Source organism: Elaeis guineensis, chromosome 14 (genome assembly GCF_000442705.2).
Source record: "Elaeis guineensis isolate ETL-2024a chromosome 14, EG11, whole genome shotgun sequence".
In the NCBI taxonomy this organism is placed as follows: domain Eukaryota; kingdom Viridiplantae; phylum Streptophyta; class Magnoliopsida; order Arecales; family Arecaceae; genus Elaeis; species Elaeis guineensis.
This window is the reverse complement of record NC_026006.2, coordinates 51978953-52006554: the sequence shown is the minus strand read 5'-3', so window position 1 is coordinate 52006554 and position 27602 is coordinate 51978953. Positions and strand designations below refer to the sequence as shown.

At 36.7% G+C, this 27602-nt stretch overlaps 2 protein-coding genes across 4 annotated transcripts in view; one reads left to right on the top strand and one right to left on the bottom strand.

Moving 5' to 3' along the window:
* LOC105057573 (iron-sulfur assembly protein IscA-like 2, mitochondrial) overlaps window positions 1-15632 on the top strand; it is a 25953-nt gene extending 10321 nt beyond the window's left edge. Inside the window, exons 4-7 of one of the 3 annotated variants that reach the window (XR_002166035.3) lie at window positions 12323-12516; window positions 12638-12710; window positions 12805-12930; window positions 13030-15632. Coding sequence is in view for 2 of the 3 variants with exons in the window: in XM_010940217.3 (XP_010938519.2) it covers window positions 12638-12710; window positions 12805-12826 (95 nt within the window). In the remaining variant the exon portion in view is untranslated. Of the gene's footprint in view, window positions 1-12322; window positions 12517-12622; window positions 12711-12804; window positions 12931-13029 lie in introns of all 3 variants that reach the window. The other 2 variants (XM_073248931.1, XM_010940217.3) reach the window with 2 other exon arrangements.
* Window positions 15633-25027: 9395 nt separating this feature from the next.
* Window positions 25028-26277, bottom strand: LOC105057572 (uncharacterized). Its single transcript, XM_010940216.3, has one exon. The coding sequence runs from the start codon at window positions 26090-26092 to the stop codon at window positions 25340-25342; it is 753 nt and encodes a 250-aa protein (XP_010938518.1). The 5' UTR covers window positions 26093-26277; the 3' UTR covers window positions 25028-25339.
* Between the last annotated feature and the right edge of the window lie 1325 nt (window positions 26278-27602).

The window sequence follows — 27602 nt, the reverse complement described above, 5'->3', positions numbered from 1 at the left end:
CCCATGAGCTCAAGTGCAAGAGGTAGATTTTTCTACTTCATAACCTTCACAGACGACCTATCTAGGTATGGGTATGTCTATTTAATGAAACATAAGTCGGAATCATTTGAAATGTTCAAACTATTCCGAAATGAGATAGAAAAACAAACTGGGAAGTGTATTAAAACTCTTCGATCTGATCGAGGAGGTGAATACCTTTCCAATGAGTTTCTGACGTATCTAGGGGAGAATGGGATTCTCTCTCAATGGACTCCTCCTGGAACACCACAGCATAATGGTGTGTCTGAAAGGAGGAATCGGATCCTGTTAGACATGGTTCGATCTATGATGGGGTTTGCTGGTCTGCCGATCTTCCTCTGGGGATATGCGCTCGAATCGGCTTGTAACCTTCTAAATAGAGTTCCGAGTAAGTCTGTAGCCAAAACGTCATATGAGATATGGATAGGACGTAAGCCAGTACTCTCGCACCTTAGGGTTTGGGGGTGTCCGGCTTATGTTAAACGTTTAATTACAGACAAGCTTGGACCTAGGTTTGACAAGTGTAATTTTATAAGGTACCCAAAAGAGACCAAAGGGTATTATTTCTACCTTGCTGATGAGCAAAAGGTGTTTGTTAGCCTTAAGGCAATTTTTTAGAAAAGGAGTTCCTTAGTGAAAAAACTGTTGCCTCTAAGGTCGAACTTGACAAAGTTCGACAGGTGGAAAAATCGACACATGTTACTGAACTTGAACCGGATTTGATTTGATCAGATCCGGAGCCCATTGATTATGCATCCTTAAGGCGGTCTGGTAGAGTACCACATCAACCGGACAGATACTATAGTTTCTTGGTCCGGGATAGTGATCCTGTCGAACTTGATGAAAATGATGAGGATCCGATCACCTACATGGATGCAATGCAGAGATCTGACTCTGAGAAATGGCTAGAGGCCATGAAATCCGAAATGGAGTCCATGAAGGTCAACGATGTGTGGACATTGGTTGACCCACCCAAAGGAGTAAAACCCATAGGGTGTAAGTGGGTCTTCAAAAGGAAGAAGGGCGTAGACGGAAAGGTGGAGACCTATAAAGTCCGTCTGGTTGCCAAGGGATATCGTCAACGTTATGGTATAGACTATGACGAGACATTTTCTCCTGTGGCAATGCTCAAATCCATTCGGATTATGTTTGCGATAGCTGCCCATCTGGACTATGAAATCTGGCAGATGGATGTGAAGACAGCTTTTCTAAACGGAGAGCTGGACGAAGAGGTGTATATGATACAACCTGAAGGGTTCACATCCACAGATGAGTCTAAGGTGTGCAAGCTACAGAGGTCCATTTATGGACTTAAGCAGGCATCTCGGAGTTGGAACATACATTTTGATAGGACGATCAAAACGTATAGCTTCGTTAAGAACGGAGAAGAGCCCTGCATTTATAAGTGGGCTAATGGTCCAGTAGTAGTATTTCTTGTATTGTATGTGGATGACATTCTCTTAATCGAGAATGATGTCCCTACATTACAGGGAATAAAGATTTGGCTATTGTCATAGTTCTCCATGAAGGATCTGGGAGAAGCTTCGATAGATCCAAAAAGTTTCTTGGCTTATCCCAGTCCACGTACATTGATACTATGCTGAAAAGGTTCAGCATGGAAAATTTCAAGAAAGGCTATCTATCGATAGGCCATGGAATTTCTCTCTCGAAGAGGGATTGTCCGACAACACCTCAAGAGAGAGAGAGCGTATGGGTAGGATTCCATATGCTTCGACAGTGGGATCTATCATGTACGCCATGACATGTACACGACCAGATGTGGCATACTCACTAGGGGTAGTGAGTAGATACCAATCTGATCCAGGAGAGAATCACTGGAAGGTTGTTAAAACCATCCTGAAGTATTTAAGAAATACTAAGGACCAGTGGCTATATATGGTGAATCAGACTTGAGACTTATAGGGTTTACAGACTCTAGTTTCCAGTCTGATCGCGATGATAGCAAGAGTATGTCAGGATTTATTTTTACCCTTAATGGTGGGGCTGTCTGCTGGAAGAGTTTCAAGCAGCACATTGTGGCTGATTCAGTATGCGAGGCGGAGTATATTGCTGCATCAGATGCTGCCAAAGAAGCGGTGTGGCTGAAGAAATTCATCACCGAGCTCGGAGTAGCACCCTCCCTTGTTGGTCCAGTTCTGCTCTACTGCGACAGCTCTGGAGCCATTGCTCAGGCGAAGGAACCAAAGGCACACCAGCGGACGAAGCATATTCTGCGCCGCTACCATCTCATCCGAAAGATCGTGGATCGAGGTGACGTCGACCTTCAGAAGATCGATGGGAAGGAGAACCTGGTCGACCCATTCACTAAAGCCATTGCGGTGAAGGAGTTCAATGACTACAAGTCGAAGATGGGTATTAGATACTGCACCGATAGGCTTTAGGCCAAGTGGGAGATTGTTGGGAATAGTGTCCCAAAGCCAATCGTCAGCCTGTTGACGGTTGTGCTCCTTTTGTATTAGTACATGAATTATAAATAAATAAAAGTTATTTTGATATTTTTTCATCACAAATGTTTCATCTTCTAATGAACTCCTGTGTTGTGGTGAAGTCCTTAGGATTATTTAGACTCGACAAAGGAGGATTTATCGCTTAGTCCTTAAACATGTTCGCGACCAAATGATACGTTGTTACCAAGGACGACAACATTTATCGAGCATAGGTCGTTGTGTGCCATATGGGTTGGTTGTCCTCATAACCAAAGAGTGTGGAGACACTGGTATGGCATACAGGTGAGATGTAATGGTACATCTGCACTGAACGTGACCAACTCCGGAGCTATTTCTGCTGTCAAGATTTGCTCCGATGGGATATGGGTATAAATATCCCTCCGACCTGAGACCGCCACGGTGACTTGCAAGCAACTCACTGCACTTAGGCACTGGACTACCTGAATTTCTTATTCAATGACGGAAGGCTGCTGGGTGTAGTCAAGTACTTGACTTGTCGGTGCGTGTGTCAAGATGGGATTGACCACTCCAGTTTAGGAGCTGTGTACAGTCGTGTTTCAATTTAGCAAAACCTTGGCCAGAATAGTCCTAGTGAGGAGTCACAGGACTAATTGAGTTGAGCACGATTTGGATGATATCATCAGGGTTGACAGTTTAACCCTGAGTCGTCCTAAACACAGGGGTCAAAAGGGATGAATTATACGGTAACCATATTCACGTAGGTTCTGAATGTTGTGATTGCGATTATTCGACCTATCCGATCGTCGGGTACCATTGCTAGATGGTCACTTCGATTAGTACAGGAATTGGTTCCTGTGCTACCGGCTTAGGTTCAAACCTAAGGGGTCACACACATTAGTGGTTCCTTTCTGATCAGATGGCTGATTATGAGTCTTATGTGTCTGGGACTCTATGATTGAGAATTAGGATTCTTTGATCATGAGTTCCACACATTTTGGGTACCGGGGTTAAAATTTTGAATTTTAAATTTTGAATTTGAAATTTAAACTCTTTGATCAGGGTTTCATATCGATGGTCTCTGATGCTTGATTGCCCATCGGATTTGGACTCGATATTTATGAGAGATTTAATTAGTGATTTGATCGCTAATTAACTCAATTTGATTGAGTAATTATTTTTGGATCAAGTCCAATTGAATTGGATTCAGTTTGGATTGACCCGATTAGGTTAAATGTTGACCTAATCGCTAAGGTGGTTTAGTCACTGATTTGATCAGGGGTTAGGTTTAGTTAATTCCTGATTTGATTAAGATTTTATTGAGCCTAATTAAGCCTAATTAAGTTGGATTTAATTTATTCTAATTGTGCTTAACCTATTTAGATTAGGTTGGCTCAATTAGGTTCAAACCACCTTGACTTTTCTCCCTGCGCCACCTCATTTCTTCTGTGCATATTTAAATTCACGAGAAGCAATTTCTCGTGAATTTTCTCCACGCAGAAGCCATCCCACGCCCACCCTTATGCACCAAATATCTGGATAAAAATAAGTTGGTTGGCCATTCAAATTCAAAAGAAAGTTTGAATTTGAATGAGCAACCAACTAATCCATGCGCCATGGTCTTATCTTGTGCGCCCCATATTTTACACGAGAAAATATTTCTCGTGTAAACTCTCCACGCACAAATCAACTCACGCCCCTTCTCTTCTCACGCACAAGTGGATAGGGATGAGTTGGTTTTGTATTTGAATTCAAATTTGATTTGAATTCAAATGTGCAACCACTTATCTTTATCCTCTCACGCGGATAAGACACATTCGACGTTGTTTTAAAAAGAGGAGAAAGGTGGGACGTGTATAGAAATTTTAGGAGAGAAACTTTGGGGCGTGAGGAAAGTTTTTGCACAAGGTGAAGGTCCAAAACCTTCCGAGAGAAAAAGAAAGAAAAGAAAGAAAATTGAGCGCAGGGTTTCTAGTGTGTACCCTAGGATTTCTACCTAGGGTTTGGGAAGTGAGATTGATGTTCCACGAGTGTCGTGAGTCCACCAAATTTCAGGGAGAGATCCATCAGCCTCTCAAGCAATCGTGCAAACGATCCGGAGTATCCGAGGAGTCGGCACACATTGATCGAAGGAGTTCGATCAACATCTGCCATCAAAAGGGTGAAATCACGAACCAGCATTCGTGAGGAGCTGATCAGACGGGAGCTTCGTGTGGACGATCCGCAGAGGCCAGACATTTGTGTGGCTGCGACATGACGATCAGAGCCCCCGACGGTGATCAGATTGCGGTGATCGACTACCCGCAAAAGGTGATGTGTTCTGAACACAGTACTGTAAAAGGTTTATTGATTCAAATTTGAATTTCAAATTTAAATGCATGCTGTTGTATCATATTTAGATCCTAGTGTAGGGTTAATTAGTATTAATTAATGAGATTAATTAATAATTCTGCTGTAAAATAGTAATTTTGAAAAAGTTTTAAAATTATCATTTTGCCCCTGTACTAAATTTTCGCTACACATATACCCTAGCTAACCTTTTTGTGTCTTGATAAATACACTTATGCTTTCAGCTGATGCTCCTCTTATTCTTGACCCCTGAAGAAAGCATAAATGTAACTAACATAGAAGTGTATATTAAAACAGAGATAGTTATATCTGTGCAGTTGGTGGAGACTTGTGAAGTTGTTTTCTTTGGTTTTTTTTGGGTGTGTTAGGGGTGGGAGTTAAAGATATTACGTGGGACTCATAGACAAGAGAATCAGGACAGGTCATGGATGGTAGTTGGATGCTTTATTTCATTAATAATAGTAGAGATAACCCGAACATGGCAACTCTGATTTAGCTCTTGAAGCTAAGAAAGCAATAATAGATCTAGCCCTATGTCTTCCATAGACCCCCTGCTCACTTTTTTTCTTTTTTCATTTTGTATAACACCATTTACATATCTCTGGAACTCAAACCTTATGACTACTTCTCGCTCAATCTCCATAAAAAAAAATCATATGCTTGAGTTTAAGGTCAAAAAGGTCGTTATGCTCAGTGCTGAAGGAAAACTGGTTATTGTTAGAATCTGGGATGTATAATAAAAAAGGTGTAAAGTCTGATTTTTATTTTTCTTAAAGAAGAAAAAGATTGGAATATGTATGGTTCAGGCTAACATATTGGTGCACCAGAAATGAACCTGTAGGATGGCGATCAAGTTAAATATTAAGTAAACAAACTTGAGGGCAACTCAATGTTTAGCTAGTAAAAGGATGACATCCAACCCTATTTTTTATAAGTAAGTAATGTGATGCTCTACAGGTTAGAATTTTAGAAAATTTGGTGAAGATTGAATCATCATTTATTGCTTAGGAAATTTGTCGTATAGTTACTTTTAACTTCTATCATTCTTGTAATTAAATTTTAAAGTAGGTGACGAGTAATTCATTGTGTTTTCTGATCTTTAAGAAAAATTGGACTCATGGACTTTTTGGTTAGAATCTTATATTCTGTGGCCTGCTTTGGTGAGAATCCTATCTATAGTTGGTGTGCCTTACACCTCACTTCTATCCTTATGCTACATTTCTCACCATCACAAATATAAAGCAGCTTATGTAGTCAATATGTTTAATCAAAAAAAAAAAAAAAGGCACAATCTTTACTCATTCCATCTCAAAAAAATAACATCTAAATGCTTACTCCAACCAAGTTCGTCATACCAAGATATATGCCCCGTATCAGGAAAAGCATATTGTATTGATATGGAACTATGACTCAATATGATCGGTAAATCAAACCAACCCTAGTTACTACTAGATATTAACATTTTACCGAGGAAAAATTACCGAGGGGTGAAAATCCCTCGATAATAATGAGGGCTCACTGAGGGGAAACCATTCCCTCGGTAAAATTTTATTAAAATTTTTACTTGTGGAAATAAAATTTTTGTGCCAAAATTAGCGAGGGATTACTGAGGGTTTAGTGAGGAAATTTTTTCTAATTAATATCTTTTTTATTACTAATAGATTACCGATGAAAATTGCTGTCGGTAATATTTAACGATGGAATATCGAGGGAAATGTTCCTTCGGTAACTAATATTTAACATCTATTGCTAAATACCGAGGATTTATCGAGAAAAATTTTCTCTTGGTAAATATTTTTTGATTTATGAGGGGATACTGAGGGTGTTGGTCCCTCGATATTCTTTTTTTTTTTTAAGTATATATTGCCTTGAACCAAAAACACCATATTCTCACTCTCACCCTTTGCTTTCTGTTCCTTCTCTTGTGTGTCTTTCTCGATCTCTCTCTCATCTTTGCATAGATTTTGTTCAACAAATCTCTCTCTCTCTGAACTCATGTGTCTATTTCTTTAGGAACAAAAGTCTCATGGAGGATCTATAGATCTGGGCCACCGTAGCAAAATGAATATTACTTTGTCTCTCTTTTTTCTCTGATTTTCTCCGACAAAATTAACCAACCTTAACGGTTCTGCTTCAATGCCAAGTTCTGATTTACTTTGAACTAATATTAATGCATTTTTTTCTCTGATTTACCCTTTTGTTCATTTTCATGAATTTGTGTATTTTTCTGTTATTATAAATATGCAATAGAATATCTTATTTTGAGATTGTGGAGTGATATTGTCGGTGGTATTGACGGTGCTTTTAGCAAGATTTGTACGGCTCCCCATGCTCGACTCACCATCTTATTTCAGGTTTTCTATTTATATGTCTAGTTATTGTTATTTGGTATTTTCTGATTTGGGGTGAGAAGTATGCCCTTTTATTTATGCTTCTCTATAACTTTTAAGGTACAGAAATAGGAATTTCTTGTTAAAGTTTAATCATCCCTCTTAAAATTTTGGGCCATGAAGAGATTGGAATGAAACAAACAAAGATAATAGGACCCAGATAATTTTATTTTAGTTTGGGGTGAAATTGATATATATATTGTATGTTTAGTGGAAGGGAGAGTGGGGAGGGAGAAGAAATGAAAGCAAAGATCATGATTATTAGCATATGGTGATACCCACATTAGCTAACTTTAATATTGTAGTTTGATAAAAGCTGTTACTTTTTGATGTTTACATTTTCTCTTGTTTTGTGTCTCCTCATTACTACATTGATATTGGATTTTCTTCTCATTACCATTTTTATATAAGGGGTGTTACAATTTTATCTCCTGATTACATTCCTTGCATGTAGAGAGGAATCTTTATGTTGCTCTAGTTATAATAATTTTTATATTTTTTTCATATCTCGGTCTTTTTGTGTACTTGAAATCAGGACGTAGAGATAAGCTTTCTTTTCCTGTTAAGCACTACATCCAGAGTCTTCTCAAGTTATAAGTAGTTGACTGTCACATCTCGCTTAACTAATTTGGTGTTTCTTCATAAACAATGTACAATAATTTATTTTATTTATATTCATCTAGCTTAACTAATTTATTTCGTTTATTTTTTTAATGTTTATAAATCCTTGAAAATTATTCAATTGATGTACGATCAACATCACGATATATCTTGCATTCATTATTTTCTCTTCATTGAATGTGGATAATATATTCATTATAATAGAATAGTTAAACTATATTCAGATATTTGTATATGGGTTGGTCACTTGGTTTGATTATGTATAATTATGAAGTTTTATTCCACAAATTTATTCTCTGATTTCTTTTCAAAAATTTAGAAGGCCCTATCTTCCAAAAATTTATATTATAAATGTTTTACTACTCAAAAAATTAGTGATTTGAAATTTCTCTCATTCTTATGCTTCTGCATAATATCTATGAGATAGAAAGTTCAGTTTTGATCATAGGCCTACAAAGTTCCCAGCTTTATCATTTATAAAAATGATACCCAAGAGACAAACAAAGAGTATGTATCAATTTATATTTTTTACCGTATGTACTTGACATTCTTTAACCATAATTGAAAACTTGAACTAGTTTCTTCGTAAGGTAGAAACATGTAGAAACCAACTCAAGTTTCCATCATGCATTAATGTTTTGATAAATGATTGCCGATTGTATATGATGTATAGAATTATGTCGGTTGATTATAGTTGGATGTATAATCGTTGGGCTGAGTATGGTGTGTCTGATGAATTCAGAAATGACATTGATGAGTTTATAAGCTTTGCTTATTCAAATCCGTCTAACATACAAGATGGTCAAATTAAATGTCCTTGTGCACTTTGTAAAAGCAAACATTTTTTAGACAAAGTGAATGTAGAGGTGCACCTGTTGAGGAAAGGCTTTATGAAACACTACAAGAGATGGTCAATACATGGTGAAGGTTTGAAAAACATAGTGAATGCTTCAAATTTAACGAGAGGTGAAGAGGAAGGGTATGTTAGGGGAAATCTTTATAGGGATATGGTAATAGATGCAGTCGGTTTTTCCTTTAATCATGAATTTGAATTGTTGGAAGAAGATCCTAATCGTACTGCTGCAAGGTTCTTTAATCTTTTAAGTGATACAGATGAACCCTTATGGGATGATTGTAAAAACTATACAAAGCTATCTGCTGTCTCTTAGTTGTTGGACTGCAAGTCTGAGTATAATATGAGTGATGGTTGTTTTAATCGATTGTTGACTTTAATAAAAAACATGCTACCTGAAATCAAGAAATTACCTGAAAATTTTTATCAAGCTAAAAGAATGGTAGGTGAGTTGGGTTTGGGATATAAGAAAATACACTCTTATTCGAATCATTGTATGTTATACCATGGAGATGATAAAAATAAAAGAGAGTGTTCAATATGTGGTCATGCTCAGTTTAAACCTCATCAATAAGGCAAAAAGCAAAATATGCCTTGTCAAGTGCTTCATTACCTCCCACTTACACCTAGGTTGCAAAAATTGTATATGTCCGACAGTACATCCAAGCATATAAGATGGCATAAGCAACATAAAAAAAATGATCCAAATATTATTAGTCATCCAGTTGATGGTAAGGTATGGAAATAATTTAATGTGAAACACCCTGAATTTGCCATCGATGCACGTCATGTAAGGTTAAGATTATGTACAGATGGTTTCACTCCATTCGGACACTTTGCTACTCCTTATTTATGTTGTCCTGTCTTTGTCACTCCTTACAATCTACCGCCTACAATGTGCATGAAATCTTCCTACTTATTTTTGACTTTGATCATTTCGGGTTCTAACTCTCCAAATAAAAGTATAGATGTATACTTCAGGCCTTTAATCGATGAGCTCAAGATATTATGGAATGATGGGATTTTAACTTATGATACCCACAGTAAGCAAAATTTTATGATGAAAGCAACATTACTATAAACAATAAATAATTTTTCAACTTATGGTATATTATCAGGATGGAGCACACATGGTAAAATGGCATGTTCTTCTTGTATAGAGCACACAAAGGCTTTCACTCTTAAACATGGCAGAAAACCAAGTTGGTTTGACTGCCATAGACAATTTTTGTCACCCAATCATCCAATTTGAAAATCAAGGGATGCCTTCCAGAGAAACATGATTGAATATTCCTTACCTCCTCCTAGGTTGGATAGGAAGAAAATTTTGTCTCGTGTGTTATCTTTCAAACAAATCATATTTGGCACAAAATGTGGTCCATAAAAACTTTTTGGATTTGGTAAAGAGCATGATTGGACAAAGATTAGTATATTCTGAGAGTTACCTTATTGGACCACTAATTTAATTCGTCATAATTTAGACATAATGCACATTGAAAAGAATGTGTTTGATAATATGTTTAACACTTTGATGGATGTTAAGGGGAAGACTAAAGATAACCCTTAAGCTAGGGAGGATTTAAAATCAATATGCAAGAAGCCTGATTTAGAGTTGAAGTGATTAAATAATGACAAGTTTACCAAGCTTAAGGCCACGTATGTATTATCAAAGCCTGAGATTTAGATTGTTTATGAATGGTTGAAGGTACTGAGATTCTTAGATAGCTATGCTTCGAACATATCCTGCTATGTTAATGTGGATGAATGTAAAATTATTGGGATGAAATTCTATGACTGTCATGCATGTGTTCATGCAGAGGTTTTTACCATTGGCATTCCGGGACTTGTTGCCTAGACTTATTTGGGAGGCATTAACAAATCTTAGTTAGTGTTTTAGAGACCTCTGTGCTCGTGAGCTCCAAATTGATAAAGTGGATATACTTAAGAAGCATGCAATTAAGACAATCTATAAACTTGAGAGAATATTTTTTCCATCTTTTTTTGATTAAATGGCGCATTTAACTATCCATCTAGCTTATGAAGTAAAGGTTGGAGGTCCAGTGCAATACCGTTGGATGTATCTTTTTGAGAGATAATATTATATTTAAATAAAAAAATAATACTTTTAAATTCATAAAAATATATGCGGTATGACAACAATTTTTTTTCATAAAATGCAGGTGCATGCAAAGCTTAAAAAAAAGTTTATAATAAGGCAAGGATGGAAGGATCAATATGTGAGGCATACATAATAGAGAAAATATTTAATTTTTATTCATTATATTTTGAACCACATGTTGAGACAAAAAGAATAAGAGTTCCTCGAAATGATGACGGTGAATATGAAGATGTCGATGGTCAGTCAGCTATTTTCTCATATCGTGATCGTTCCATTAGCTATAATGAAAAATAAATATTAACAGATCAAGAATTACTGTCAGCTCAAACGTATGTCCTCCTCAATTATGCTAAAATTGGATCATACTTGGAGTAAAATGACATGACTGAAGTTTATAATATGAAATAGAATTCAGTATTTGTAAAGTTGGTTTGCATTAATTATTTATTTGTGTAAAATTAAAAAATTTGATGGCATTATAAGAGACAAAAATCCATCTATTACTGATGAGGCACTTAATAAACAACATAATGAAAGCTTTGCCGAGTGGTTAAAGCAAACTGTAAGTGGTGATTTTATATGATCTACAATTCATGTTTTTAAAGAAGTTTATGTTAACTAGAATCATTTATCTTTCACATAGATTTTAGAAGGTCATGGCATTGAAGACCAATATATACGTGCACTAGGTTATGGCCCATTAAAAAGTGTGAGTTGTTATAAGGGATTTGTTATGAATGGTTATAAATTTCACACCAAGAAATATGCACAAGGTAGAACCATATGCAATAGTGGTGTGTGTATCAAGGAAAGTATTTTTGGAGAGGCAGAACTTGATTATTATAGAGTTTTGGAAGAGATAGTAGAATTGAACTACTTGGGAGTGAACAATGTATTTTTGTTCAAATGTCAATGATTTGATCCAATTAAAGGAGTTAAAGTTGATAACTTGCATAGTCTTGTAGAAATCAAGCATAGATCAAGGCTAGGATCATATGAGTCATTCATTTTAGCTAAGCAAGCTCAACAAGTGTATTACACAAATTATCCATCTACCAAAAAATATAGAAGTGATTGGTGGGTTGCATGTAAGGTTATGCCTCAAAGGGTGGTGGAGTCTACATATTCAGAAGGCATTGTGCCAAACCATCAAGGCTCTGTCGATCATTTTCTGAAAGATGAGCTTGATGAAAGATTGAGAAACATCCGAAATGAATGTGAAGTAGATAAGCAAATTGAGTTGTATGATAAAAGCGAAATAGAGAAAGTGATGGCAAATGTCACTAATAATCTACAACTTGCAGATGAAGAGTTTGAAGTTCAACAAGGAGAAATATATAATGAAGAAGACTTTAGTGAAAGTGATGATGAAGAGCATGTTCATTCACTGAAAGTGATGATGACATGAGGGTCAACTAACAATTATGACAATTGTTGCAAATTTATTTGTATACTATAGATAATGTATTTTTATAAGTATTGCTCTTTTTTTTAAAATTTTTAAAATATTTTTTTTATCTTAGTTGCATTTATTTTATATTTTTAGCATGACTAGAGGATGTAGTATGGGTGGCAGAGGATGTAGTAGAGCCAATACTCCTCATATGGTAGGGGAACCTTCTCTTAGACCTCCACTATCCTCATCAGATCCACCATCTTTGGAAGCATCTGTTCTTGGATCATATACTCGGGGACCATCCAATAGGACTCCATCGATGCCACATGATCCATCTCCAGAGGGTAAGTGGTCATGTTATTCTTTTAAATAACCTAAACCTCATAAACTTTCGTCTGTCTAACTTTAATTTTTATTTATTTATTTGCTTTGTTATTCTTTTGACTAAAGATGAACGTGTATTAGATGAAAGTGTTGCTCAAGAGCATATGGACCTTCCAGACGATGGTGGAACATTAATCACTATTATCTCAAACAGGTTAGATATATGGTACATATTTCATGTTATGGCATGACATTACTTTGACTTTTAATATTATGTTTGTAACTATATTTTGTTGATTTGTGATCAGGAGAGTTTATCCAAAATTGTGACAAGATGGATTTCAGATTTAATTCATACACATATATCATGTCCAGAGACCACTTTTAGAAAATAGTCACAAGCTGTCAAAGACTTAGTTTTTCAGCAGTTCATGGTATGGTAAAATTAATAAGATATTGTTACACTTCTTATCTACCATATTTTTTGTAAATAAAGCGGTATGTCATAATCTTGTTTTATCATTGCAATGTAGGATGTTTATCAATTTAGAACAAGAGCTGATGAGGTTTTGACAAGGCAAGTTTTTGAGAAATGTGTTTCAGATCGACTTAGTGATATTCTAAGTGAGGAGAGGAGAAAAATAAAAGGAAGAAAGAAAACCGATGACATTGCAAACTGTAAGGGGCGTGGTCCAAGGTATATACCAGGTGCAATTTGGGATCATTTGGTAGATAAATGGGTTGATCCTGATTGGAAAAAGAAATCTGTTATTGCTTCTAATAATAGATGTGTTACCGATGATGCTGGTCTACATGTTGGAGGTTCATGTAGTTTAGAAACACCCAGACTTCGGCTTGTACGCAATCATTCAAACTCATGCAATTCTGTTCATTTCAATATAAAAGATATCTAATTGTTCTATGTTTGTGCAGATGAAGGAGACCAAACAGCCTATAACAATCAAAAAAATTTATGATCGTACTCACAAAAGAAAGAATGGAGAATATATTTTTAAAAAAGCAAAATCAATAATTGCAAGTCTCTAACACTATGATATATTATTTTAATAAACATAAAGATGTAATGTACAAAAAATAGATTGAATTGAAGTTACAAAAGTATGTTCTCAGTGTTTGGTTTCTTCCTTTCATGTTGATTTAGTGTTCTTGGTTTTAGGAAAACTATGTGCAAGAGAGCCAAGAAAAATACGGGATGATCCATCCTCTCAACCTATGGTGGATGGATAGTTATGGTTGGATGCAACTGAAGGGTCTAAGAAGGGAAAAGTTATTAGGTTTGAAAATAGCCTGAACAAGAATTTAGTCTTATTCTCTTGTGCCTCCTCATCATTTGTGCCTTCTTCACATCCTTCAACTCAAGAGTCTAACTCAGATTGCACTTCATGTGGTGTATTTCAAGCATAAGTTAGAGATGAGCTTCGAGAGTTTCGAAGTATATTTTTGGAGTTTATGATTTCAATGAGACTTTGACTCATAATCCTCCGCCACCTCCATGGGAGCCCATAAGTTAAATATCTCTTTGTTCCATAGAAATTTTACAAGTTATTTTGGCCTTAAACTTTAATTTTTATATATGTATTACGTGTTTGTAGGTATCGCATGCACCCCAGCGTCAACGTGATGAAGATGAGGCTGTTAATGAAAACACTAGAAAAGATGATTGAAATATAGTTGTATTAATGACTTGGATGGAAAAAATAATATGTATGTTATGGATTTGATTTTGAATATTATTTATTAGATGTGTTTTAATTGTCAATCTAATTTTATGCATTTGGTTTTGGAATGTTTTTGAAACTGTATTTCAATTTAATTTTAGTTTACAGCATAATAATAATTGGTAGGACAAATAAGAGTATATCAATAGAATTTTGGACAAATTACCTAGGGATCATCAAGGAATTATCAAGAAAATTTCAAAAGAAAATCAGATTATCGAGGGACCACCAAAAAACATCGAGGAAAAAAAAAAGAAAACCAGATTACTAAGTGATTATTGAGAGATTATCGAGGGAAAATCAGATTACCGAGAGATCACTGAGGGCCTACCGAGGAAAGTTTCAAATGAAAAGAGCACACAGAGTGTAAAAGAAAATCACCGAGGGCTTGTGGAGGGCTTTTCAAGAAAAATTCATCGAGGGCTTATCGAGGGATTTTCAACGAGAATTATCGAGGGCTTTTCGAGGAAAATTCATCAAGGGTTTATCGTGGGCTTTTCGAGGGAAGTACTGAGGGATTTCTGAGGGGAAATCAATAAGGGCTTACCGAGGACTTTCTGAGAAAAAATCAATGAGGGCTTACCAAGGGACATTCCCTTATTAAGTATCGAGGATTGTCTTTTCTTTTGAAATATATTTTACGAGTGATTACCTACAGATATTTCTCTCGGTAATCCCTCGGTAATTATATTATTGTGGGGTTATCAAGGATATACTGGGCCCTCAGTAATTAACAATGAAGCTTTTTGCCAGAGCTGTAGTCCCTTGGTAAGCCCTCGGTAATTCATTTATCGAGGGCTTATCGAGGAATTATCGAGGGATAATGGCCCACAGTAAACTGAAAAATTCTAGTAGTGAGTAGTGGGCATACTGACATTATACCAATATGCTATAGGTACGAAGTTTTGTACCAAGATAGTGAACCTTGACTCTAATGGAACTAAAATATTTTAGATAATAAACCTGACTTATCTGATGCAGAAATCTAGATCCTTTCTCCAATTGATTGATGTTTAAGCATTAAATACCTAACATGAATAAGAAATATATGAAAGAATTTAGAGGGTGTTTGGTTGGGGTAATTAAGATCTAGAATGGGAATTGAAATGGATGACTCCCATTCCAACTGTTTGGTTGGAAGGAATTCTATTCTGATTTCTATTCCAAAGAGGAATGAGAATGGCCTAATATCTCTCGAGTCAAATCTGGACTTTTCCTATTGGATTGAGATCTCATTCCATCGGAATGATAATTAAAAAAAACATCGAAGTCGACATGCTTTAGCTCGATGTCACCGTGGAGGTGATCGATGGTAGGGGTGGCGTCGGGATCGTTGGGCTTGACCTTGGTCTTGCGGCCAAAAGAGGCAGTCAGGGCGAAAGGAGTGGGGGACGAGACAATAGGAGAAGCGGGCAGCGAGGAAGGGGGAGAAGGTGGCGAGTTGGGAGGGGAGAGAAAGGGGGCTGGTGGGGCTGAAGTCGATGATGTCGACGGGCTTGACGAGGGCAGAGTGGGCGCAAGCAAAGATGAAGCACAGGAGGCAGAGGGGCCCAATGGAGAGGGGCCCACGATGGAGGCGTGCGACAAGGCTACCATCGTTGTAGGCGTAGTAGATGCGGGGGCATGGGTGGGCGGCGTTGGAGTCATCCATCTTGATAACTTCGAGGGGACAGCCAACAATAGAGCATAGGTCCGACGAGGAGGAGGACGAGGTAGCGACGGCCGAGTAGGCGACGGCGTAGGTGGCGGAGCGGCATGAGACTAGATGAGAGCCGGTAGTCGGCAAGGGTGGAGGGGACGGGGAGGTGGAGGGGATTTCTTTTCCTTCATAGAGGATGCACTCTAAAGAGGAGCAGAGGAACTATACAAGGTCACTGCTAACTAAGAATTTGAGATTGGATTTTTTTTTTTTTTGACTTAAAAGAGGGAGTTTGTGGGCCACCCTTGTTTTATTAGTATGGACGGACTAGATTTTTTTTTATTTTTAGTTAAGAAAAAAAATAAAAATTTGAGTTGACTTCGATTTCATTCTTTGTATGAACCAAATAATAATAATAGGAATCATCCATTCCGATTTTGATTTCAAACACGAACCAAATGCTTCGGAGGATTAGGCTATTTTGATTTTAATTTCAATTTATTCTGATGCCTATTTCGATTCTGATTCCGATTTCGATTCCGATTCCAATCACGAACCAAACACCCCCTTAATAGCAAAAGATGAACAAAAGAATCAATTATGAATTAATATTCCATAAATTTTGTTGAACATGCCTATTTAGCAAAATTGGTCCAAATGGGAAATGGTACGGAGGCATGCTAATTAGTCTAAAAAATATGGCAATAGGTTTGTGTAGTGTCCCTTCAATGTCTAGGATGAAGACACCAAGAAAATGGGAAGAAACTTAGAATTGAGAGTGAGGATAATTACTTGCAGACTACAATGATTCACGTGGTAAAGTCATATGCATTCACCTCAAACTCCAATTCCCTAGTAAGCAATCTCAACTTCTAATCAATCAACTCAAAAAGCTTGGGAACATGTCTTCACTACCTATACTCTTTGGGCAAAGCAGCGGCAACATCAATGGTCTCATAAACCTTTAAGAAACCTTAAATGATGGATCAACATAAACAAGATTGGACCAGCAAGATTGCTCTCTGACCTTCTGCAAATCACTCTATCCATGTCCTCAAGTAAATTCTACTGGTGAAGAGAAACAACTTAAACTGACTCATAAACCTTAAACCATAGATCAACATCAACAAGCTTGGACAAGCAAGTATTGCCCCACTAAACTTCTACACTTCATTGTAAAGTGGTTCAATAGAGAGATGCACCCACCCTTGAGCCTTGTCTAGCACTTTCTCAAGGCACTAGCAACAATCTTGAACATCAGCACAAATGAAGTCCATCACATACCTCTTTATTTGTCTACCTTAATGGTAGAATTTTCTGAAAGACAGGATTATCATCTTGTTTTACTTGTGAGTTGAGCTTCATATGATTTTTGTTGTGTGGTTGCATGCATCATTATGGAAGCTAATAAATAATGGGTATTGCTGAGAGGTTCTGATCTCCTTATTGTTGTAATCACTATAGCAAGAAGGATGGTTTCTTAGTATAATTTACTAGAACCGATAGAGATCCAGTGTTAGATTTTTTTTTTGATCTATCATTATTGATGTGTTTTATTTTTTTGAGCTCCCTCTGAATGTACAGCTGCTTTTATAGATCTATTTTTACTGTGTCTTAGTCTACTAAAGTGCTAGATTTGATCTTCTTGTGTTGCCCTTTTTGTGCCTTGCTTGGGCAACACCCATGTTTTGGAACCCAATACTTTATTGTTTTTTTAATTCAATACATCAGCCAATGTCTCAAACCTCTTTTTGCTATTGGTATAACAATGTTGCTTCTTGATACTAGTTATGGTCCACTCATTGTGATGATCCAAGAGAAAGTGCCTTACAAGTTTTCTTAATCTGACATATTTGATGAATTTCATATGTTCTTTTCTTATAGTTAATTCACTTATTATAACAATCCTATCTGTACTCTCTGCTGAAAGTTATATGGTTTGTGACTAAGAATGACACTGCTTTGTGTTACTTTTGTCACATTAGAAAATAGACTTAGATATCCTTCTATTGCATTGCATCTGAAACCATGTTTGTTTATCAATCTTACTCTCTTGACTAGATTGTTACAAGCTCTACCTACCCTATCTTTGATGCTAATTATATGATATGTAGTTGTGGGGGATCATTCATTACTACATTGCAATGTTTGTGGAGAAAATTTCTTGATATCTTTAAATGTATTGCATGGTAGTTGACAAATTGAGCTTCTTATGCATGTGGTAACCAACCCAAATGCAGTTGGGGGCTACAGCTGTAAAAGCTTCTTTATGGTCAATTAAGTGCTAGGGTGCTAGGACAAAACACCTCTTTCCATTGCTACACAGTTGTTTTCCACTGCATTTGACTCTGATGCCATTTATTTGCTGTAGTAATTGATAATAGCAGTACATTGAATCGAGTCAGCATCATGTACCTCTTCATTCTTGTAACAGTTGAGCTTGTTGATGATAGAATTGTGTATCCACAATAACATCAACAGTTTGGTGGTGTTGCCTAGTCTTTTTTTGAGATAATTTTTGATGGACAGATTGGATCTATGTGATCTATGTGATGTCAAGTGTGATCCAAATCTCCTCTTCCATCTTGGATCCTTGGTGCCATCGGATTTGCTTGGGCCTATATTCTTCACCATTGATAAAAGTCAGATCAGTAAATTTTGCAGGATACACCATCCGACCACCAAAGTAAAGTAATTTCTTTTATGATCTAATCCTGTGCATGATAAAGTTAAGCACAGATGTTATGGTCTGGTTGCGGAGCCAAGACAGCAAAATTAGACATAATGAATTTAATTTTTAATCATAAAATAAAATACTCTTCCTTTGAATCCCACTACTAAGTAGCTTTGTGAGGGGGCAACCCTACCCCTTTTCTTTATACCAGTATTAGTGTTTATTGCATCAATTATGGAACGAGAAATAGAGGACTCACTGCATAACTTGGTATAGTTAAGGTAGATGTGGTCAAGGCTATGAAAGAGTTTTGCTACTTCTAATATAGTTGTTGTGTGGAAGGTGACGTGTATAACTCTTATTCCAAAGGAAAATAATTTGATGTAGCTCAAGAACTATAAGCCTATCAGTCCCGTAATTCCATCTGTAAAGTGATCACTAAAATTTTGGTCAATAGAATGAAAATATATGTGCCCATGTTGGTGTCAAAAGAATAAGGTACCTTCATCCAAGACCGTTTTACCACGATGATGTATTGATAGCTCAAGAGATCATGCATTCAATGGAGAAAGCCTATAAAATAAACTCATAAATGGTGATAAATACAAATATGGAGAGATCATATGACTAAATTAAGTGGGATTATCTTTTCTTAGTACTTCAACACTAGACTTTCATAATCAATTATCAAATGGATTAAAGGTTAAGCGAGCAGCCCTCCCTTCTTCGTGCTAGTGCATTTAGTGCCTTCTGTCTAGTTTTCATTTACTCTTCAATTATACCAAGATTATTCACTGTCTTCTTTACCATTTATCCTGTGTTTGGATATGTTATCTAGAGCGATGCATTAAGTAGTTAATAGGGATAAAATTTTAATTTTTCAGCCTAAATATAAGGGTATTCATATCTATCATTTATATTTTGTTGATGATTTATTTGCTTTTAAGTGCTAATAATACTTTAGAAAATGTTATAGCCCTCAAACATATTGTGCTGAACTATTGCAACCAACTTGGATGGTTAATGTTGATAAATCTCACATAGTTTTCAGCCACAAACTAAGTTTAGACATACAAGAGCTCATATATTTGAAGCTTCAAATTGATAAAAAATTTGGTAGCTAGCCATATCTTGGTGTTCCACTATCAGGGAAGCATTTTAAGGTAACTGTAACCTACTCTTTGATAAACTAAATGCCAAATTGCAAGATGGAATTGAAATTTTTATCTCAGGTAGGTAAGGTAACATTTGTTTAATTTATTCTTATCTTCTCTCTTCTATTTCTCTTGATAAATTGTGCTATCCTTGCTGAGGTCTTGAATATGGTTGAAAGAGTTTTCTAATCATTCATTTAGAGGCATGAAGAAAAGAAGTGAGTTTTGCATCTTCTATCATGAGAGGCCATATGTCAACCAAAGCCCATGGTAGATTGGAGGTTCGAGATATTAAGGCACCACACAGTGCATTTCTTATGAAGGTAGCATCTCATTGGATCCTCAATTGGAACACTTCAATATCCCAAGTATTAATAACTTGACTATCTAGTTATTTCAACAAAGATTCCAAGAGTAAGCGGGGATGTTTTAGATGAGAAAGTCTTGCAACTTTAAGAAACTCCAATTAGAATTTTATTTTTTTTGTCTTCTTTAGGTTATTGGGAGTTTTTCACCCCCCATAGACCCCGATCCTCTGGGATGTAGGCCATGAAAGACTATTGCTACTGATTTTGATAGGATTTGTAGGGTAGGGCAATGATGTCCTCTCCACCCTATTATTCATCGACTTCTACTAGTATATCTTCGTCCAATCACTCATAGAAGATAACTAATGCTGATCTTTATCAGGATTTGAGGGACAAGACTGCAACCTCTTCTTCATCCTATCTTTTTCGACTTTTACTGGTTCACTATCATCTAATCTTAGTCCATCTTGATCTCAAATTGTAGCGGATGTTTGACAATTCTAATAGAAGGTTTCAAAAGCTTTCCTAAAGGAACTAATAGCCCTACAAGAGCATTTTACTGAGGTTGTTACCTTCACTGTGAAGAATTAAATTTGACATATTCTAAATGGAAAGCAACCTTAATCGGTAAGCCTCTTGGTTGTGGTTAATCTCTAGATTTTATTCAAAAAGATTTGAGGGCTAGGTGGGGCTTAGGGAACAATCTCCATATTGTGCCACTCTCAAATGGGGTTTATCTTTTCAGGTTTTCTTTCGAGGAGCTTTGTGATAAAATCCTTTGCCCACAGTCCCTATTTTTTGGTTGGCTAACTACTTGCTCTTCAAAAGTGGTGGCCAAATTCTCGACCTGATAGGGATACCATCGATCATGTAGCTATCTAGTTACATATGCCTAATCTCCCTATTGAACTTTGGGAGGAAGATAAACTCCTTCATATTGCCTCCAAGGTGAGTAAAATATTGTTCCTTAATGACTGGATCTCCACTTCTAGGGCAGGATTTGCTAGGACCTACATCTAGTTGGATTTGACTCGTTCTATTCGCCAAGGTACTTATATTAGGATTAAGGAAGCTTCTATATATCAGAAATTTTTATATAAAAAATTTACTGACCTCTGTTATCACTGTGGCCATATTGGATATCTTTATGATCATTGTGTATTCATATTATGTATCTTTGGTCCTTGGATCGTGGTAGCTAAAGTTCCTCTAATATAACCATCTTCACATGTTGCTGCTCCTCTTGTTTTTAAAGCTGCATCTATGACTTCTTCTATGCCACTACTTATAGTACTCACCAAGCTCAACCCAATTCCATCATTTCTTAGAGTTCATGGTAGGTCGAGAATTTACCTAGCTCATGATTTGCTCTTTTGGCTACTCTCAATATTGAATACGATTCTCAAGCTATAAAGGAAGAAAAGCTTAATTCAACATCACCAATTGTTTCCTTGTTGGTACCAACAATAAAGAGGAAGAGATCCCCTCCTAACCACCCAAAGTGTCAATGGGTTTAGCAATCTAATTCTCCTTAATCTAAAATTAAGACTGACACATTGGATAGTATTGATGGTGCACACTATGATTTCTTATTACAGGCTAATATCTCAATTGCTTCTCAACCATGTGCCTCTTCCACTCATTTTTTGTGCAGTTTGTACTAATGTTGGATCATGAGGATGTTCAAGTTAATCTTTCTCTTCTCATTTCTACATCCCTTTTTCATCTTCACCTACTAATAATAATTCTAAATCTCATACTATTTTCTTTGATCAATTATAGGTAGCATTGTGTATAGACCATGTTATGATTGAGTAGCTTATCATTACAACTGCTCCTACATGTATCTGTTTCCAATCTTAATCTCCATCAGGTCCTTATAGATATTTGCGACCAACCCTTAGTATGAAACTATTATTTTGGAACTATCATAGTGCTGTGAAGCACTCTTTTGTTTCTTACATTTAAAACTTAATAAGAATCCATTGTCTAGATATTTGTTGTATTCTTGAAACTTGTTTTTATGATCTTTCCTACTCAAGAATACAATGTACACTTAGTCCTTCTTTGAAGTTGTTTATGTTACCAGCTATTGGCAGGCAACCATCGAATATAGCCTAGTCTAGACTGATTTGGATGATTGTATTGGCCAAGTCTATAAATTTTATGGGATTTTAATCCCAACCATCTAAACAAGTCCTAAATAATAAAAAAACTATCAGATTTTCCAGCTCAGAATGGTTCAAATAAATCATTTATTGAATCATCATGATTTTTTTTTGGAAGTTTATAACTAAAAAGCTTAGATGTAAATAAATTTTTGAAATTTATTCCGAAAGAGTCAATTTATATGAATACCTGTGAGATGACATCATAATTGCATGAAAACATGTGAATACAAAAAGATAGCAATGAGAAGAAAATCATAGAGATGTTAGCTAAGATTAGGCCTCTTTACGTCAAAAAAATCTCTTGGGGAGCCTTCACTACTCAAATTTTTTTTAAAAAATCATAAACATTGGTATATCTACAATAGCACATATCTCAATTGGTAAAAGATTTCTACCAATGGGATCAAGCGGATATACGGTTCGAATTAGAATTCATATGGCATATTGATTTGCTTGCTCATTTGACTTATCTTTTGTTCATCTTCCCCTCAATATTTTATATTGTAAATAAAAAATAAAAAATTCATCAAAAAATTATCCCAAAAAAAGATAAATGTTATTTACAAAAAGTAATCTTTTTCATCAAACCGTGCTTAGGTTAAGGTCCAGTGTGGATCATCTATGGGCCAGTATAGATAATCTATGATGGGTCAGAGGTAAGGATGGAAAGGATTGAGATCTTTTTTTACATCTCATAAAGATCAAGTCCCGACATCCCCCACACTCCCCCTCTCCCTTCACCCACTCCCTTACTTCCTTCCATTAACCCTCCAACAACCCCTTCCCCAACCAAGCTCATGCTTGATCTCATGGAATTTTGTCAAACATGCCCCATGAGTCCTCAATAAGGACAACAATACAATGGGGTGCTTGATTCATGATCAAAATCGAAATTAAAATTGAAAATAAAATAATCATATCCTATGAGATATTTGGTTCAAGATCGGAGTTGGAATCCAAAATTGGAATGGAGTTTAAATGTTGGGAGAGAGAGTGGAGATTAGATTTTAGAGGATTGGGGTTTCATTTTCCTCAAAAATCATAATAAGAATGAAACTTCTTCCAACAAAATGATTAGAATAGAAATCACTAATTCCCATTCTCATTCTAAAGTCCAATTCTTCCTAACTAAAAATACTCCAAAAACTTTCCTTATTTAAAGCATTATATACAAATATAAATAAAGGGCATATGTGGTTGGAAGGGAGTTGGACTCTGGAATGGGATGAGTGACTCCCATTCCAATCATTTGGTTAGGAAAAATCTCACTTTCATTCTGATTCCAAGAGAGAATGGGAATATCCCAATTCTCTAAAATTGAATATGTACTCTTCTTTAGTATTCAAATTGCATTCCGATTCCAGTCTCGAGCCAAATATGTTGGGGGATATAGCTATTTTGTTTCTCATTTCAATTTATTTCGATTGCAATTCTAATCGCAAATCAAATGCCTACACTGATGCTAGTTCTTGAAGGGAGTGCTATGCTACAATAAGATGCATGATTGTTAGTTACTTTGTAACTCTACGAACGAGAATCGCACCAAATTGATCTTCTCCGTACACATTGACCAAAAACGTCAAATTTACCATCCTTTTGCCCTTGAACGGCAGGAAGACAAACTGCCATATATGTCCAGTGATGCAACACGCTTCTCATAATACAATACCATGCACGCACAAGCAGAAAGAAGACTTCAAGAGAGCAAGGCGAATGCCCCGTACTTAGGAAGTGGAAGATACGAATATTTTAGGACGGTAAAAAATGAAAACAGTTAAAATCATAATAAACTTTATTTATTTATTTATTTATTTATTTTTTAGGAAGCTTTTGTTTTTTTTCTTAATGGAGATAAGGTGCCCGGAGATTGGATGCATATTATATATTGTTTGACGTCTCTTTACTGGTGTCGAACGTAATTATGATGACAATGTATTGCGATCAAGAACAAGCCAACTCCACACGACAAAAAGTATCCTGTCCACATCTACAGCCATAATTAGCGAGATTGCCACCAGCCGACCCAAGGCCTCCCAGCCAACTACGAAGCATCGGATGCATTTCCAGCTTGACAAAGTTCGTAGTGTCGCCCAAATGCTAAATCCATCGCCTTATTATTTTTGTTATATATGCATCATTTTCTGACCATTGGCACGACTACGTGTGAGACAGCACAAGCTTCACCCATGACCCATCACAATCCATCCATCATTTCACAGACATCAGCGCAGCCCATGCAACCATAATGGTCCCACGCAGATCCGCACCAATCACAGGCCTGTCGGTCTCAAAATCGTTGCCAATAAGCTTCTGACACATCAGATTCCGTCTCAAAATAGAAATTATACTCCACACCACTTATTACATCATGTCAGCAGTGTAACGCATATGGGAACATCCCGAGCGCGTGATGTATAGGATCAACAAAAACGACATAAGATGATTTTTTTTTTTTTTTTTTTGGGCGGAACGACATAAGATGATCGATGTGGGGGTAGCTCCACTCACGCGCCATTCTTCGGTTCACCACCCTGCGGTGCCTCCACTCGTCCCACTCGTGGCATTTCCGACGTAAACTGGGCAAAGTACACGTGGCAGACATGCACCCACCCACTACTCGTGCACTCCACCAACTTCCCACCCAAACATTGACTCTCCCACGCTGGATTGAACCAGAACTAAATAATATTAAAATAAAATATAATTCTAAAAGCAAGAAAACGCCCAGGTGCAAATTGTCGAGTTCTCTTTTTCCAGCGAATTAAAACAACAACAGCAACAACAACAAAAAAAAGAAAGAAAAAATATAAATTATCAAAAAAGAAGAGCACTTTGCCTTTCATAGATCAACTTGCATGCCGAACCAACTCAATATGGCAAAACCTTATTATCATAATATTTAATAAGTATGTATGCTAAATAAGTCCAAGAAACCATCCCACCGCCAGGCCCATAAAGTAATAAAGATGCGGAACAAAGACTCGATACCATCGGAAAGTGAAAAAAGAAAATTCCGCATTTTTCCAATCATCTGATCGTCTTGAACAATTCCAAAGTATACAACAAAACGAATTCTTCAAACTTTGGATATCCGTGGATCAGAAGGGGAAAAAACCGCCGCCGGCGGGCGGGGAGGGAGAGACCGAGAGAGAAAAGAATTATGATGGTCGTTGCCTTTTATTTCTCCGGAGGACGACCTCGGTGTCGAGGCCGAAGCCGTCGACCTTGGAGACCCGGACGAGGCCGGATTGTTTGAAAAGGTCGACGACGCCATCGACGCCGAAGAGGTCGTTGGTGGAGTACTTATCGCCACGGCGGTGGAGGGCGACGTGGAGGATGGCGACGCCGCCGGGGCGTAGGGTGCGTTCGATCTCGGCCGCGAAGCGGTCGGGGTAGAGGGCGTGGTCGAACACGTTGGAGAACTCGAAGTCGAAGGAGGCGTTGGGGAAGGGCTGGGAGTGGAAGTCGCCGGCGACGACGAGGGGCGGGGCTGGGACGAGGTCCATGCCGACGGAGTCGGCGACGCCGACGCGGCGGAGGGCCGCGACCTCCTGGCCGAGACGGGCGCCGATGCAGAGCGCGCGGGAGCTGTTCGAGAGGAGGCCTTGGGATTTCAAGTCGGAGAAGAAGCGGGCGAAGACGAGGACTTTGCGGTCCCAGTCGCGGGTGGCCCAGACACGGCGGAGGCGGGGGTTGAGGGTCTTGTTGAGCTGGTGTTTGATGTAGTCGTCGTAGGATTTGTAGCCCGGCCGGATTCGGAGGAGAGGGGTGACCACTCCCCCTCCGGCGGCGGCGGAGTGGGGGAAGGAGCGGCGATAGGAATGGGAGAGGAGGGGAAGGAGGAGGAGGAGGAAGGAGAGCGAGAGGAGGAGGAGAAAAGGTTTGACGAGAGGCTTTGCGGGAAGGGTCATGGTGAGGCGGAGGAGGGGCAGAGAGCCAGAGAGGGTAGCGGAAGAGGGGTGTTTTGGGAATGATAAGAATATAAGTGATTAGAGGGCGTGAAAGCGCTGCGGAACGCCGGGAAGCGGACTCCTCTCTCTCGCGGTCTATCTGCGCCCTTATCTCAGTCCCCAGAGGGGTGGGTGGGTATGTGATCAGGTGGTCCTGAGGAGCATTGATAGATGAGTTATCTGGATGGTGTACATGATTGGAATTTTTGTCTAATAATCTATTTCCGTTCTTTTTTATTTTCTGATAGATTGAAATCATTAAATCCATCTATAATAAATACGATTAGAGAAAACTATATATATATATATATATATATATATATATATATATATATATATATATATATATATATATATATATATATATATAATGTTAAAAAATTCAGTAAGAACATCTGATAAAATCATCCATAAAGTAGATCCCAGTATAATTAACCATATAAGTCATTATTCAATCTACAGCGCGCCCACACACACACACTCTCTCTCTCTATATATTTTAATTTTGAATTAATGTCCATTCAAAGTGTGAATATGCATGTCCGTTCACTGGGGACTGCATAATTACTAGCTGAGGAGCGGGAAGGTGGTGGTTGTGGTAGGTGAGAGTTTATATTCGATTATTACTGATTTATGTGTTTCGCTCGGTTGAATCAATCATCGTTAGATTAATTTAATATTTAATATAAATTATTATATATTTTAATTTTAAATAAAAATATATTATTAAATAAAAATATTTTTGAGAATTAGAGATAAATCCTCAACTATATTTTCAACTTAAAAATAGTTATCCACTTGAATTTCAGATAAAAATAACTATCTATTTGAAACATAAGTTAAAAGCAATTATTCATTTTGACTGAAATGATTCTTATATCTTTATACCATTATATTTTTCAAAATACTATAGTATTATATTATCATAATGTAGTATTTCTTTGTAATAAGATTGTATTATATTATATTAGTGCAGTATTGCTTTATAATAATACGATGTTGCTTTATTATATTATATTAGTGTAGTATTTTTTTACAATAAGATAGTATTATATTATATTAGTATAATTTTTTTTATAATAAAATATTATTACTTTATTGTATTATATTAGTGTAGTATTCCTTTACAATAAGATAGTATTATATTATCATAATATAGTATTTCTTTATTGTAGTATTACTTTACAACAATACAGTATTGCTTTATAATAGTGCAGTATAATTTTATAATAGTATAGTATTACTTTATAACAGTATAGTGTTGCTTTATAACTGTAAGTATAATTGGATTATTTTATCTTTATTTGGATAATTATTTTTAAATTATACTTCAAATGGGTAGCTGCTTTTACTTGAAACTTAAATAGGTAACTATTTTTAAGTTTAAATTTAAATAGATAATTTTTTTCTAATTTACCCTCCTTCTATTATTTATTTATTATTTATTTATATTTTATAAAAAAATAATATC